The 17,432-nt window shown below is 38.0% G+C and overlaps 1 protein-coding gene across 4 annotated transcripts in view; it reads left to right on the forward strand.

Moving 5' to 3' along the window:
* KHDRBS3 (KH RNA binding domain containing, signal transduction associated 3) overlaps nt 1–17,432 on the forward strand; it is a 98,027-nt gene that overhangs the window by 17,275 nt on the left and 63,320 nt on the right. For all 4 annotated transcript variants that reach the window (XR_011139342.1, XM_068933381.1, XM_068933382.1 and 1 more), the window contains exon 2: nt 13,563–13,681. Coding sequence is in view for 3 of the 4 variants with exons in the window: in XM_068933381.1 (XP_068789482.1) it covers nt 13,563–13,681 (119 nt within the window). In the remaining variant the exon portion in view is untranslated. The remainder of the gene's footprint in view (nt 1–13,562; nt 13,682–17,432) is intronic.

Here is a 17,432-nt window from a genome sequence, read left to right on the forward strand (position 1 = left end):
GAGCAGGTTGCTCAGGATTTTGTCCAGTTGAGCTTTGACCGTCTCCAAGGATGGAGCTGAGTTCATTGAAATACTGTTCAAAGTTGTTTTTACTTGGGGTTTTACTCATTTTAAAGTAAATCTGTTAAATTCCTAGACGTGGCTATCAACCATGTGTTCAGGAGATCAGTTCTGGTTATAGAAGAGAACAGGAGAATTTGGGATCCTTCAGGTCAGATTCTTACAAGTTGCTATGGAAACAGTATTTATCTGTACTTGCAAAAGATTGTTTCAGTGCACTAAATGTACACTAACTTCCACCTTACGTAAGAATGACAGTTTTATTAAACTGGAGTTACATATAAATTGAGATTTCCTATATCCCACCATAACTGATAGCAATACATAGTTTTAGCAGAGGAGCTGAAAATTTCTCTTGCAAAATCACCGAATTATATTATGTTACCAAAGTTACTTCTGACCTAAATGTTCAAAGAATTTCAACAGTTTAGCATATTAACAAGCCAACTTCTTACTGAGGTGGTTGACTGACTTTATCCATGCAGAATAACTTTTAATTTTGTAAAACAGAAGAAACTTGAATCAAATGTTCAAGAAACTAGCAAAGTAATAAAATACGTGATAAAATTCTTTAATCTGTAGAGAAGTTTCAAATTTCAGATGTTTTCAGTTCTTTGGAATCATTTAGGTTGAAAGGGACCTCTAGAGATCATGTAATCCAATCCACCTGCTCAAAGCAGGTCTGAGCAGGTTGCTCAGGGCCTTGTCTAGTTGGGTTTTGAGTCTTGACAGCCTCTGAGCGACTTGTTGCTCACAGTACCACCCTCACAGTAAATTTTGTGTTTAAATTGAATTTCCTGTATTTCAGTTTGTGCCTGTTGCCTCTCACCCTTTCACTGGATACCACTGACAAGTCTGACTTGGCTGTCTTTATTCTTTCTAGTCAGGTATTTATGCATATTGGTAAAAGTCCCCCTGAGCTGTCTTCTCCAGGCTAATCCACCTCACTGTCCTTTTACATAGCCTATTCCCTCTCAGTTTATCTGAGGATATTATAGGGAAATAGTCAAAAGCCATGCTGAAGTCAAGATAAACAACATCCACTGCTCTCCTCTCAGCTACTGAACTAGTCATTCTGTCATAAAAGCTATCGGACATGATTTCCCCTTCACAAATCTGTGCTGACTACTGACCACCATAATATGTTTGGAAATGGTTTCCAGAAGGATATACTCTATAACCTTTGCAGACATTGAGGGGAGGCTGACCAGCCTGAAGTTCCCTATATCCTCCATCTCGCCCTTCCTGAAAATAGGAGTGGCATTTACTTTCTTCCAGTCCTCAGGAGCCTCTCCTAATTTCCATTACCTTCCAAAAATAGTGGCTTTTCAGCTCCCCCAGCACTTGAGGGTGTCAGTTGGGGTGGAGGATACTGAGAAAGTTCCAGGCTTACTGAAAATGATTGATTTGTTTTAGAGGGGTGGGGGAAGACAGCACTGCTTCATCTTGTCGGCTTCATAGATCTTACACAGTGCTAGGAAAAGACCTATGTTAAATTTTCTTAATTACCTTGACTTCAGCAAGGCTTTTGACACTGTCTCCCATCACATCCTCCCAGGTAAGCTCAGGAAGTGTGGGCTAGATGAGTGGACAGTGAGATGCATTGAGAGCTGACTGAATGACAGTACTCAGAGGGTTGTGGACAGTGGTGCAGAGTCTAGTTGGAGGCCTGTGGCTAGTGGTGTCCCCCAGGGGTCAGTCCTGGGTCCAGTCTTGTTCAATATATTCATCAATGACCTGGAGGAAGGGACAGAGTGCACCCTCAGCAAGTTGGCTGATGATACGAAACTGGGGGGAGTGGCTGACACACCAGCAGGCTGTGCTGCCCTTCAGAGGGACCTGGACAGGCTGGAGAGGTGGGCGGAGAGGAACCTCCTGAAGTTCAACAAAGGCAAGTGCAGGGAGAAATAGGGAGGAATAACCCCCTGCAGCAGTACAGGCTGGGGGTTGACCTGCTGGAAAGCAGCCCTGCCGAGAAGGACCTGGGAGTGCTGGTGGACAAGTCAAGCAAGAGCCAGCAGTGTGCCCTTGTGGTCAAGAAGGCCAATGGTATGCTGGGGTGCATTAGGCAGAGTGTTGCCAGCAGGTGGAGGGAGGTGATCCTGCCCCTCTCCTCAGCCCTGGGGAGGCCTCCCCTGGAGTACTGTGTCCAGTTCTGGGCTCCCCAGGACAAGAGAGACATGGCACTCCTGGAGAGAGTCCAGTGGAGGGCTACCAAGATGATGAGGGGACTGGAACATCTCTCCTCTGAAGAAAGGCTGAGGGAGCTGGGCCTGTTGAGCCTGGAGAAGAGAAGATTGAGAGGATCTCATCAACGTGTACAAGTATCTGCAAGGGGAGCCTCAAGAGGATGAGGCCAGTATCTTCTCCGTGGTGCCCAGTGACAGGACAAGAGGCAATGGGCAGAAACTGAACCACAGGAAGTTCCACCTGAACCTGAGAAAAACCTTCTTCACAGTGAGGGTGACTGAGCATTGGAACAGGTTGCCCAGAGAGGTGGTAGAGTCTTCTTCCCTGGAGATACTCAAAGCCTGCCTGGACGTGGTCCTCTAGAGCATATTGCAAAGGATCCTACTTGGAGCAGGGAGGTTGGACTAGATGATCTCCAGAGGTCTCTTCCAAGCTTGGCTATTCTGTGATCATATAATACAGAAGATCTCATCTGTACTATCGTGTTTTGTGGCGTGGTAATACTGACTGACGTGTGTCTTGGTAGTGTAGGCATCTCATTCTGGTATTGCATGTGGTATTTATTTGAACCCATAGTCAAACAAGTCGAACTTATGAAGCCTTTGCCAATATACTAAGCAATTTAAAATGGCAGGTCTGTAATATTGCCTAAGTCTGTATGCTTTAAGCTTCCAAAATTGGGTATAATGCGGCTACAAAATAACTATTTTATTCTGGCAACATCTTGAAGTATAATCTATACACGTAAGAGCTGCAGACAGTATCTACTCTTCAAACATGAGATCAAATTATGCTTTACGTACCTGTGAATGATGACAAAGGAATCACCGTGAGTTTATGGATAGAATCACAGAATCGTTTAGGTTGGAAGGGACCTCTGGAGATCATCTAGTCCAACCTCCCTGCTCAAGCAGGGTATAGATAGTGCTGTATGTGTATAACGAGGAGGAAAGTATGAGGACGCTTATTGATGACTCAGTATTGGAAGACCTTGCATAAGGGATATGCGATGGTGTTGGTAACTCGAAGACAGTATAACAACTGTTTATAAAGGCTCTTGATGCAACATACTAACTTCATTTTCTGAACCCTAAGCCTTATGTAAGACTCTTTATGTCAGCTCCCCTTCTAAAATGAAAGTAGTTATGGATCTGTTTTTGCATTCTGCCTCTGAAATAGCTTTATAGCCAGTTTTCATGCTTGGACATGCTGTTTTTTGAGGGAACTACTTTAGGCTAATGCTTAAAGCAACTTTAAGGCTGTATAGGATAGTATACCCAGCTTCACTATATACATGCCCATTTGTCTTTGGGTATCTGACCTTTATGCTTACACTATTCTGTTCTCTCACACTTCTGTGATGCAATATGATTTAAAAAAATGAATTATTAAAACTTCGTAACATCTGATAATACTGAAAACTGCATGTTTGAAATGTTCTGGTGTAGTAAATATCTGGATAACTTAATTTTCATTACATTTAGTTTGTCTTTATGTAACTCTTTGTCTTTATGTAAATCTGACTGTTCAAGTTTGTGGCTTTTAAGTTGAGGGGGAGGAGGACAAGGGAAGAAACTGGAATTAAGTTAGTGATGTTTTCAGAAATTTCTTTTCCATTGTAGTTCATAACTAAATCTTGATATTTAAACCAAGAGGAACAAATGCTTAGCAAATTTTTAAGAAGTGATTAAGGAATGAAAGTCTTCCACTAGCTTCACTATGGTGAGGGCTTCATGCAAGATATACTATTGGGAAGAAAAGTACTTGCAAAGGAAACTTTTGTCGTTTCAAATGCTTATGAACTAACTTTGTGTTGTAGGCTATTACTGAGGGGTGTGTGTGTATGTATAGTGGAAAAGTATAAACTATGATTTGTGTGTTAATGCCTCTGGAACCGATATCCCAAAGTGCATTAGTTGCCTGAATTTGTGGATAGGGATATTTGAAAGAACTTGGCATGAATCAGAGGTGTTTGGCTTTGGTAGTACTCTGATTAAAGATGAATTGGGCACCAGTGAAAACAGTCCTTATTGTGAAGGAAAATCTCTAAGAAACGTCTTCTAAAAATACAGAGCACTTAAAATCTTGACTTCTCCATTTTGTTCTTACGGTGCTGCCTTGCTGAACAATTTTCTTCATTTAACCTTACTTCGTGCAGCAATTAAATAGCTTAATTCTCATCCAGAAGTAAATATACCTCAGTCTGTCTGGGTTTAAGAACTACAATCCCCAATGTCACTTGCCTGAGAAATGAGGTTGAACTATCCAGGTGTTTTTTTGACAGGACGTTTCATACTTAAAACAACAAAAATCAAATTAAAATAGCTCTCTCTCCCGTAAAAATAAGTCATAGTGCCTATCTAGAACTGTAGCAAACCGATCTGAAGACTGAAATTAAACAGTTTAACCTGTCTTCCTAGATTTATTTAGTGGAAACGTCTTTGTTCTGGTGCAAGTTGTGTAATGTTATGGCAGCTGGTTGATAGAGAACAGTGTGACTTGGTCTACTTTTATGTCTAGTGGAAAAAATAAAGAATTAAATGCTTGACTCCTTTTATAGACTGTATCAGTGCAGTCATAGTCTGTTCCATAGTGTGCCAGCAGGGTAAACAGGAGACGATGAATCTTTACACAGAGGGAAATAGTTTTGTTCAGACTACTCTTCTGAAACCTATCTCTTTTGGACTGTGGCTTCACCTAATCACAATCTCTTAATTCAAATCATTGAAGGGTTTTAATTATTTACCTCTTGAGCTGGATAGCTGTGTGAGATAGCTGGTCTTTTGCAGGATACGTGAGTAGTCTTTGGATTAAAAGAAATGTAACTAAACCCTTAGAGTTAATTAATTCTATCCTTTTATTTAATATTCTATAGCATATGAATTTCAGTGATATTTTTGTAGCCTAGTTTAGGAAGGAGATGGTTTAGACTCTTACTGTTCTGCTGTGCTTTTTAAATTTTTCATTGTTAAACGTGTACTGCTTTTCATTGTTTTTGCTTTAATTTCAGTTGTGTTATAAGAAATCTCTGCTGTGTTCTAGTTGACTTAATTCTTGTATTTGAAAACTTCAAATTGATTTTACTAAGCTTAATCTGGAATATTGGTTTTGTCATAAAGTGCCTCAGTTCTAGAGTGCAACCTTATATAAGGCTACTGTTAATTCATGAGAAAGTGAAAACTGCTGTTTAAAAGTTGACATGTCTGCTCATTTTTTGGTATTAAACTATCCTAGTGATTTTTACTTTTATATGCTTGTTCTTAATGTAATTCTACTTATGGTCGAGTAAGCTGGTAAAGAACACTTGTATAATGTCTGTTTTGTTGCAGCACAAGCTTGTAACTTTGTTTAGAAGAATCACTCAGTGCACAGATCAGTTTAAGATGCACTACTCTATTTTATCTTAAATGTATACTGTGATGTGAAATGAATGAAGGAATTAAAACCTTTTGCAAACTAAGATAGTGGAGAAGTGACATCCCCTCTTACTAGTGTAGGCCAGTGCAGCTTGTTGCTTTCCAGTTTACTTTTTCGCACGCACAATGCAGCAAAACATTTATCACTCTTTGAAGGCTGACTGTGTAGGGGAATATATTTGCTCTTTCTTTTTGAAGCTAAAGCAAAGTATGATGTAGGTGTCTGACCCTAGAAATTTCTCATGCAACTATGAAGATTACTGAGTGTATTGAATAACAGTAAACGGTTATTGGGAGGAATTCTTGAGCTTTGGCATTTTGTCAGTAACTGCTTGCAGACAGCTTCTGCTGCACCAAAATTTTTGTAAAGAGCTAATGCAATTATCTGTATTACACAGCAGATGAATTCAAGGCAACAGGGTCTCTTTTCAGGTACCCTCCACTTACAGGATAGGGTTATAGGGTAGCTGAGGTTGGAAGGAACCTCAGGAGGTTCCAGGCCCCTGCTCAAAGCAGGGCTATAGGCTATTCATCTACAGAGGCTACTATCTTCCCAGTATTTCTGGCAGCAAAACTAGATATTTTTGAAATGGGGAGGAACGTGGAAGTCCAGTGACTCCCTTCCTTCCTGACAGGATGCGGTATCCAAGTTTGAAGTATTTTAGTGTAGAACACCAAGTACTGTTTATCTTACGTGGATATTTAAGTTGGGGACTTACCTTTTGAAGGCGCTGAGCAAATGAGTTGTCTTTTTTGTGGTTGGTGGGTCCCTGAACTTGCTATTAAAAATGTACATGTTTAAAGAAAATTGTCAATAGTAGCTAATGCGTATGGGAGCTTGTGGCACTCTTAAGAGATACTTTTGAACTCCTATTTATATAATCAGATGCACTGTAATTTTCAGCGGAGTAGGGTGGGTATATGGGGGCTTTTAAAAAAAAAATGAAGCCAATGTTTTCATCTTTTCCGAGTGTGACAGAACAGCTATAAATATCCCATTCCTTTTCTATCAATTCCTACTGTAGTACTTTCTAGTTTATTGCTAATATTGATCTGAACAGATTTTTAATGTCATTTTTGAGGTGAAAGTAATAGGTGATCCATTTGTCTTGAATTGTTTAAAAAATATTCAAAATTTGCTGTATTGATGACTGAAATTTATTTTCAGATGGTTTTCAGAGTAGTATTTAGCCTGTAAGGTAGAATTTACAATGCAATTGATATCGAGATTGCTGTAAGTCTTTCAACAGGGATGTTATCTTAATTGAGTATGCTGAGTATTGCAGCTATCATCCTAGCATGAGCTGCTTATTTTTACTGTAAATTCAAATTAGGTTCATTATCAAATGCCTCTACAAAATTAAGGTGGCAGATAAGACAGTTATTTTGAATTCAACATTTGTAGTACCATACATTTGTTGAAACAAATTCTTATGCTGCTTGAAAACAATTCATGTTTTTAATATATTCCTTTTTATTCCAGCTCAGAATTAGGATCTACTGTAGAGTATGAGCTTACAGTGAAAATTTGTTTGTTGTAAGCCAAAATGATGGCTGAGGAGGAAGGTGTGGAGTGTTTTGAAGTTTATCATGCAGAAGAATGTGGATAGGTGCAGTGGTAGAGCGTTATAAACTGAACTTCATTGTGTTCTTGTTTCTCTTGAGTGACTCATATTCCTTCAGTATAAATCTAGATGCAGCCATTCCATATATAGTTACCCCGCTCATCTGCAAGTCTTTCATTCTGTACTAGTAAAGTAAGATACTTCTGTTTTACTTGATTAGTTCAATTTTCTAACTTACTCATTGGTATATATTTTCATAAAAAGGTGTTTGTTTAGAAAAACTCTTATGAATAGAAAAAATATTTTTCCAAGTGCAGACTTGCATCAGAAAATTTTCCAGGAAAGTTTAAGAAAGCCTTTTGGGATGGGTTAAAGGCTTGTATGTGATTCTGAGTGAAGTGCATGTTATGCAGTACTATCCTGTGCTGAAGAGACGACAAATATTTGTTGGAGGCTTACTGTTTCAGATAATGGTTTATTGCCTCATTAGTACTCCTTTTTCAAAGAAAAGGAGGGAGTCAAAAGGAGTCCAGCCTAAGAGGTGTATAATCTTGAAGCACAGTCAGTATCAGTTTTACTATGGCAATAATGTCACTGAGCTCTCTTCAACAGCAAAATTAGGAATATTATTGGGTTCATCCTGCATGTTGGGCTTAACAGAATGAGGCATGGAAGGACTGTGAGCAGTAAATACATGCATCACTTCTGCAGCTTTGTTACCATGCAAAAGTTCTAATTGCCATTATTTTCCCAGTGAGCTGCAACTGTGAATCTTCAGATAAAAGTAAAGATTTTATCACGATTAAAACTCTAATGAGAAGGAGTGAGGATTTTGCATATGGTAAAGAAGTAATATTTCTTGCAGGAGCTTTGATTCCTGAGACTCCTGCAAGTAGTTACTGATGCTCAGAACTGGAAGAACTGTTTTGATGAAACAGCGCAGATTATTTATTGTCCTATTTTTCCTCCATTAAGGAGAAAATATTAAAATGTGCAAAATGTGTTTCTGCACTACCTAATTTTGAATTTTTTCTTCCCTTTGGAACCTTTCATCTGTTTTCAGAGCTTGGGTGTGTTCATTAAAGGTCTTTAGAAATGCAAGCTAATAAAAATCAAGAGTTCTTCCTGCTATTATAGTACCATCATTTCTTTTATTGTTTTTTTTAACATGAGAACATAAAGGATGGCTGTATCACTCAGACCAGATATCCGTCTAGCTCGGTATTGCATCGCTAGCAGTGGCCAGTAGCAGATATTTTTTGAGAAATATAAGGACAGGGAAAACATGTAATGGTACTTCTACAGCCTTTAATTTGATGTTCTGAATGGAAGATGCTGTTTATATCTAACAGCAATGTTGTGAAGTCTTGAGAATTTCCTGGAAAATACTATTGTTATTGGGCCCTGCTTCAGCAATTTCTTTTGACATGCTGTCTTGGCTCACCTCATATTGAAGTTTACTGTTATTAGCTGTAATCTAAAATCAGAATTGACTAATAAAGCAATGTTATTGCTGCTATTATATGGTACTAATTATCTGTAAAATCTCTTCAGTGGCAATTTCACAATTGCTCATTATTCCTAAATAATCACCTATCTTTAGGAATATTTGTAAAAGGTAACATTCTTATGTTGTTTCTATTTTCAAAATTAATGTGGAAATTATTCTAATGAAACTGTGGTGAAGTTTTTTCTGAAGTCATGATTGTTTGAATGTCCTAGAGATGCAGCCTCAGATTCTTCATTTACTCTTCCATCTGAAGTAGAAAAAAATCACATGAATTTAATAGAAATGATCAATTGGTTCTAGTAGGGTTTCTGAGATTTCTGAATCTTAAGGAGAAATGGCAGAACTTTTCTCAGGGACTTCCAGACAAACATGCCTGGTTTATTTTGAAACCTTGTGGTGCTATAATTTTATGAAATATTTGATAAAGGAGGTCCTAAAGGACAAATGCAATAAACACTTCTATTCATTTGGAGTTTAGCATTTGGTCCTACATTGATTATATTGATTTATATCAGCATGGAGCACCACTTAATTCTATGTAAACACAAGTATTTATACTGTCTTAGTAGAAGCAGTGGGATTCCTGGCTTGTCGTTCTTCTGTAGGAAGATTAATTCTACCTTGAAATTAAAGTGAAACAATTCTACTTTGTCATTATCTGATGTATCTTGGGACATTATTCGGTGGATTAACTAAAGAGTAATTGTTGCTTAGACCTCTCTGCTATGATTAAATGTAAATCAAAAAATCCATGCAATTATTACTTCATTCAGCTAAATTCCTGGACTATTGCTGTAGCTGCATCCTTAGCCTGAGAACACAGGATTTTAATCCACAGCATTATGGGAAGCTTTAATCGCATATTCGTTTATTATTTGATCTAGGAAATGTAATCACTTTATATAGCTAGGCAGTACAAAGTATAATCTAAGGATTAAGAAAAGGCAAATCTTCCTATCCACTTGACCTTGAAAATCTGATTGATTTGACTTATCTGGTATGATTTTCCCTAATTATCTAAACCTTGATGTGTATGATTTGCGCAACTCATTCAGTATCTATCATTCTTCTGAGTCTAGTGCTTAATTTTATTTCATATTCATTTAAGTTTCAACTGCAGAGAAATGACAGGAAAAACAAGAAAAATCATGGTTAAATTTGTACCTTTGACATAAGATAACTATTTTTAGTAATAGGATGGCATTTTGGGCTGCCTTCTTTCAGAAGATCTTTCAGAATGAAGATCTTTTGATAGCTGTGAAACTGCATAAACTTGATTAACTTGGGATGAAGGAAGAACTATTTTATTTTCCATTGCTATGGCAGTGTGATTATCACAATCAGAATCACAGAATGGCTGAGGTTGGAAGAGACCTCTGGAGATCATCTAGTCCAGCGTCCCTGCTCCAAGTAGGATCCTTTGCAATATGCTCTAGAGGACCACGTTCAGGCAGGCTTTGAGTATCTCCAGGGAAGGAGACTCCACCACCTCTCTGGGCAGCCTGTTCCAATGCTCAGTCACCCTCACAGTGAAGAAGGTTTTTCTCAGGTTTAGGTGGAACTTCCTGTGGTTCAGTTTCTGCCCATTGCCTCTTGTCCTGTTGCTGGGCACCACGGAGAAGAGGCTGGCCTCATCCTCTTGACACTCCCCCACTTCAGATACTTGTACATGTTGATGAGATCACCTCTCAATCTTCTCTTCTCCAGGCTCAACAGGCCTAGCTCTCTCAGCCTTTCTTCAGAGGAGAGATGCTCCAGGCCCCTCATCGTCTTGGTAGCCCTCCGCCCGACTCTCTCCAGGAGTGCCATGTCTCTCTTGTCCTGGGGAGCCCAGAACTGGACACAGGACTCCAGGGGAGGCCTCCCCAGGGCTGAGGAGAGGGGCAGGATCACCTCCCTCCACCTGCTGGCAACACTCTGCCTGATGCCCACCAGGATCCCATTGGCCTTCTTGGCCACAAGGGCACACTGCTGGCTCTTGCTTGACTTGTTGTCCACCAGCGCTCCCAGGTCCTTCTCGGCAGAGCTGCTTTCCAGCAGGCTAGCCTCCAGCCTGCACTTGACTTTGAATTTCATGAGGTTCCTCTCCAGCCTGTCCAGGTCCCTCTGAATGGTAGCACAGCCTTCGGGTGTGTCAGCCACTCCCCCTAGTTTTGGATCATCATTAGACTTGCTGAGAGTGCACTCTGTGCCTTCCTCCAGGTCATCAATAAAATACATTAATAGTAATGGACCCAGGACTGACCCCTTGGACACTCCTAGCTGCGGGCCTCCAACTAGACTCTGTGCCACTGATCACAGCACTAACATGTTTGTTAGAAGAAAAATCAGTCATCTGGATTTAAAGCAAATGGGGGAAAAATGGTGATCATCCACTGTTTAACGAATAGTTTCTTGGCTGCCCCTTATGGGTTTAAGTGGCTTGATCAAACAGGTAGAAGCTTGATTAAACAGTGGAAGTAAGGATAGGTAAGGAAATAGTGGTTCTTAAAAAATCAGTAGGAAGTACTCAGTTATTCAGGGTAGGAAAGCTGATCTTCAGACTGACTTTTTGGTCTTTCCAAGTTATCTTGGCCTCTTCAAGAGAAGTGATTTTTGAAATAAGGGAATTTTTTTTTGCAGCCTTTTAAATTTTTATTGTAAGAATAAGACTGTTACTAAGTATTGATGAAAGTGAATCAAAATACTTAATTATTCATGAAGGTATGTAGCATTAATCAAGTTGCCATTAACAAATCCTTCAAATATTGAGTTGGGATAATTATTTTTACTATGTAAGCTAAAATACTTAGGGAATGCATATAACTTAGTTTATTGATCTTTTGAGAAACTTTTGCAGCTGACTCATCTGAAGAACATTGCAGTAGATGTTAACTCTCAACTTGTCAAATATATTTGAACCATGACAAGTTTCAGACCCCTACATGTTCCTGAATGAAAGCTCTTGTTTTCAGTCTGTCATTTTCTCTAAAGGTCCTTGAAGCACTGTTCATTCATAAGTCTAGTGTAGTGTCTGTCTTTTGTAAATACAGCTTTTATGAAACTAAATATCAAGGTGGGCAGGGGAGGAAAGTGCAATATATACCATACTTTGCCTTAGTAGGAAAAAGCAATTTTTTAGCTTTATCTACCGTTTGCAAAATCATAGTGAACTTGTTTTGATGTTAATCTAAATTTACGTAATTAATGTGGCTTTTGTCTTCTGTATGTTTAAAAAAAGCTTGTCTTACTGTAACAGTAATTATTTCCCCTAGCTACTGCAAAATTGAGATCTCATGTCATTCTGACTCCTATAAGTCTTCTATGCACTGATCTGTTCCCAAATACTACATCAGTGCTTAACATCATTTTTGAGTCTTGAATAACATAGTTCCAATATCTCCCTGAAACAAGGCAAACTATGCTGGATACAAACAGTGCTGAACAACTTCTAATTCTAACATTAGATGTTAATACTAAATCAAGTAATTTGCCTTGTTATTGTAATTGCATTTGTTTTGATCATAAAGTAGGTGTGTTTGTATTCCAATTTTAATATTTGCTAGACTTTGGTGTAAAAGGTTGTTCTAAATACAATTTAAGAATGGAATCTCAATCACTTGAAATCATGCAGTCGGAGAGATGAGGGTAAAGTGTGTAGTAACTGCAGCATTAAAAACCTGTGCCATATATGTTTTCTCCCCATAAATCACAAACTTTTGTAAGCATCCAAAGAACTTCATCATAACTGCCCTTGTTATATCAAGGAGCAGGGATATTAGTAGTTCACTTGTATTTCAGAGTACTGCAATAGTACTACGCTCTGAAGTTTCTGAATAGCATGTTCAGACTTGAAAGGCTTCTAAAATATCAGGTGCCTGCTTTGTATGAGTGGAAACACCATGCCCTATAAAATTTCAGTCTCAATTTCATCTGGCAATGAATTTCAAAATACCTTTATATGTCCTCTATATGTCCATGGCCATAATACTCCAATACATAAGTGGCACCTACAGAAACATATTAATTACACTTTACTAGCATTTACCTAGAATAGTTGTTTTCAGCCTGTTTTAGAAGAAACCTCTAAAACTTGTGACAAATGTCACTAACTTCTGGTCAAGTAGAATTCAAGCTTAAGTGGTGGTGTATGTTTATTTTTTATTTTACTGTGAATTTAACAAGCTGTTAAGATGACTGTAGAAGATGAATGTTTCATATCCTAGAAGACCTTTTGCAGTGATTCTGTTTCTTGGTTGTATTTTAATAGTCTTGTGGTAACACATTTAATGTACTGCAGCCTCCAGTATGCTTGAATCCAATCCAGCAAAGACTTAGACGTAGAGTAGTTCAACCAATGCTTTGCTTTTAGTCTCCTTGTGGACTCCTTGTCTTCCCCCACCTGTGAAATGGAATATTTTTATTACAATAATGCAGTATTTTTATTACAGTTAGTATTAAGAGAGTTGTATTGAAGAATCAATTTTGTGTATACTTGAAATATCTCTGGAATGCATAGTATCATGAGATCTAGGTTTGGACTTCTAAATATTGTTCCTAATGATGTAGTTCCTTTGATATAGCACTAAGCCCAGATTTTTGGGTTTGATTTATGTGCTTAATAGCATTTATGAAATTTTGAAAGACTGGTTTGACATTTGCTCATAAGTGTACAGTAAGCATGATTTAGTCTATAGATCTGTGTATCTAATGCCATTATATATTATGCCATAATGCATTAATTTGAAAGGGTTTTTTAAATTACGCTGACTTTAAAGAAGCGCAGCTTTCAAATTGTGGTCTTAAACTGAGAAAATAACAGACTTTTTTTTTCTTTAACAGAAATTGAAAAATTCCAAAAAGGAGAAGGGAAGGAAGAAGAAAAGTATATTGATGTAGTCATCAATAAAAATATGAAGCTGGGGCAAAAAGTTTTGATTCCAGTAAAACAATTCCCCAAGGTAAGTCCCCTTGTTACACTTCACAAATCTAAGTCCTTGTAAAAGAGATAGTTACCTAGTTTAAGATAGTAAAGGGATTTGTTAAATTTAAAACAGTATTAACCCTCTCTACTAATACTATCTTGTGGTCTACTCTATAGAAATTCTAACATAACTGTTTTTACAGAAAATGGATTTGAACATAGATGTTGCTCGCAACCTTAGTATGCGGTAATGTTCTCCCTGCTTGTGATAAGGAAGTACGTTTTCCATTTTCCATTATAAAAAGGAAATGATTGTTTGTAATATATTGAAAATATATCCCAAGCTCCAAGAAACTGTGTATCCTGAAGTCAGCTTTAAGAGTTATAACTTAAAATGAGAATTATACACCTGAATACTCAGTTTCTAATCTGAGCCCAAACGTCTCCAATAGCTTTTCTCCTTTTTAAATGCTGTTCTGCCTGCAGTGCTATAGATTCAGTTATTTGGAAAGCTAGGACCTTTTCTTTCTACTTTGTACATAAGGTTTTGACTTGCATTTAATATTGGATTGTCCAGGCTGGTTATTCTCTTGTGACAAAGTTTGGAAAGGGGATGGCTTAGTTCTCTGCTCAGAGTAGTACTTGGTTACATTTTCTTTTGGCCCTTAAACAAGGGAATCCTACCATAGGAAAGTTTCCTATTAAAACAAATGAGCAGAGAAGTGTTGCCAGTCATGCAAAAACTAGTGTTTTGAGAATGAGTGATAAGAGTCATATTTTTCATATAGCTAAAAACAAATCCTCTTCAGGGTTATACTTGAGTTGACTTTAGTGGTGTGCTTTGAAACTTTATTGTAAGCCAAAGTACATTTTTAAATGAACCAATAGAAAGTAAGTTCACTATATAAATTTTCTTTCCTTTATCCTTTTAAACTTCAGCCTGTGCTGTAATGCTGATTTAGGTTTACCTGCACTACTAAATTAGGCAATCTGTTCGAGGAAAATAGGGACTATTTTGTTGTTTTTGGCTATCATGAATTGTGAATGTTTCTTTGCTGCCAGCCGTTTTGGAGTAACGAATTGCTACATGGAAGCATTTATTCAGTGTTCAATAGACTGTGGAACTTTATCCCTTTTTAAAATTTGAGGCTAACGCTATGAAAAGCAGAAGGATATTATGCTTTATTTGTTTGAAATGGCTTTCTCTTTTCCTACTGCAAGACTCTTTTTTGGTCTCTGCTTATGGAGCAAAGAAATTTGTTTATTCCTACTTCCATTTCACTCGGAATCTCTTCTAAATAGTTTTTTCATGCTCTCCATGTTTCCCTCCCAGGTCACGCTGGATAATTTGTAGGTATTGCTTTACAGCCAGGCTTCAAAGTTTCAGGAAAGATTGCTTCCATGAATTTCTGAGTTGGTGTGCCCTTTGTATGTGGGCATCTCTTTGACTTCAGATTTCACAGTTCCATCTTTAATGATGCAGAGAATTATATCCAAATGTATCCTTAAGTAGTAGATGATCTGAGTTATCTATAGTAAGATTCATGTCTGTAAATGTGTTGCAAAGTTGAGTGCTCATTCTTGGCTTGCATGCTGTTGATGGAGTAATGGAAACAGTCTCTGACTTAAATGCACAAAACTGTATACAGTCTCCCTTCAGCAACTTTGTGTATCAGAGTGATGTGGGCAAAAAGTGGACTCTGAATGAGAAGCCAGTGTGAAGTAGGAAGCGCTAAGATGTACCTTAGCCACTTCTAGACCTTCTTCACAGAATATTCCTTCACTGAATTTCAGTCCAGAGCCTCTTCCTAGAGTTTAGCTCTTGAGGCTGTCATCTACAACCTGTTGTAGATGGTGTTTGACATCTAATGCAGAAGCTGTTTCCAACAGGTACTGGAGGTCTAGTAAGACCTGTTCTGCCAGAGAATGAAATCAAATATTTTTTAGTTTAAGAATATTTTCTCTTCCAGCATGGGGAGCCCCTTGATTTTTCTTTCAGAATTTTATTATGTAAGTAGATGGATATTTCTGTGGAATCTTTAATGAACAACCTTTAAATGAGAAGGAATTAGAAATTCTCGCTGTAAAAGGAGTCTGGGATGTTAGCATGGCTTCAAACTCCTTAAATACATGAAAGGTGGGAGAATAATACTAGTCTATGTAATAAGTACTCTTAACTTTTTTAGACAAACAAGCAGTCACTGGAATTTGGTACTGTCTCGTTTACCAGAGCTATGCTTGCTCTTGTTTTCCTTTTATAGTCTAATACATGTAAATACTTTGTACAAAGCGATATAGCTTCAGCATGACAAACTGATAAGTCTTATCCGAGGATACTATATAGTCTGTGGTGAGTCAGGCGTGAATGCATACACAGGAGAACTGAGTCTTTCATATCTTAACATTTGTAAGTACTAATCTTTTTACTGTCAGGTGTGTTCAAAGAAGGGCTCAGGAATCAGGAATGCTTTCTCAGCTCTTTGGGGGTGGGGGTAGATGTGAAATTACTCTAATCGTCTTAGTATCAATGAGCTGTATTTCGAGTGCATGTATTATATTCAGATTCTGCAGAATTGAAGCAGAAGATATTGCACAGTGAGTGTAAAAGCTGAAATTATGTGAATGACTTCTGCCTCTAGGCCAGGGTTTCCTGTGCCTTTGTACAGTTTGCCAGACCTCAGCTATTCTATCTGCAAGAGGGGTTAGTGTTCTGGCAAATGTGCATCGTTAGACAGCCAAGTGATAGCACCTCGCAAGAATTGTTAAACTGTTAAAGGCTTGCTCCTGATTTTTGAGTACTTTTCTCTTCTGCTAATTAGTATTAGTGACAAATGCTTCATCAGGTTGGAGCTTAAGACTTAGATATATGGGCAAAATCTGTACAAGAAGCTTATCTGTGTGTAAGTGTTGAATTCAGAGGCATTCTTCTAGCAAGCTAATTGTCCTCTTGCTTCCTATATGCCTACAGTCAACAGTAAAGCTGTTAGCTGTTGTATAAGGTCCTGAAGAGAAAGATACCTCTGGTCTTCCAGGAGATGGAGTCTTTTTGGTGTTGGTAAACTCAGGATCTGCTGTTTAGGCCTGACCAAATTGAGTACCTGATAAAACTGTCAAAAACTAGCATTGGGACACCTAACCTGTGTAGTAGTTTGGGTTGAATTTGGCAAACCTAGACGTTGAGAAAGTGAGGAGGAATAACTAAATTCACTTCAGCTTTGGAGACAAAGCAATGCTTTTCTCAAATGAAAAAAGCTGTGTTTAACTTGCACAGAGTTGAAAAACTGGTTATTAAACATTTGGAGTTTAATATCTGAAAATTAAACTACAAGTGAAAGTGATGATCTTGTTAGTAGAAACTATTCTTTGTTCTTTATATTTGCCACTGATTCTCCCCCTAGTTGACAGATTATTCGACCAAATATAGGATTAATTAATCCAAAATAAGTTTCCTTGAAGTTTTTCATTGTCCTTTTTTCTCTAGAACTTCCTCTTTAACTCTGACTCTTTGAATAAATTGTAGTAGCTTCAACATAGGGGTCAGACAGTTCTGACTGATTTGATCAACCTGTCATTGCAATGCCCAGTCACATTACCTATCCTGTCAGATATGTTCTCACAGGATCACAGCTAAGTCCTATGCATACTTGGCATCATTACCTCTGACAGCCCTGGAAGAGGACTGGATAACTGTAGCAGAAAGCTATTCAGCTGAAACTCATAACATCTGATTTCCTGATTTTTTTTTAGAGGGATCTGATAGACCTCAGATTAAAAAGTAGGTATTTCTT

Source organism: Struthio camelus, chromosome 2, assembly GCF_040807025.1.
Source record: "Struthio camelus isolate bStrCam1 chromosome 2, bStrCam1.hap1, whole genome shotgun sequence".
Taxonomy (NCBI): Eukaryota; Metazoa; Chordata; class Aves; order Struthioniformes; family Struthionidae; genus Struthio; species Struthio camelus.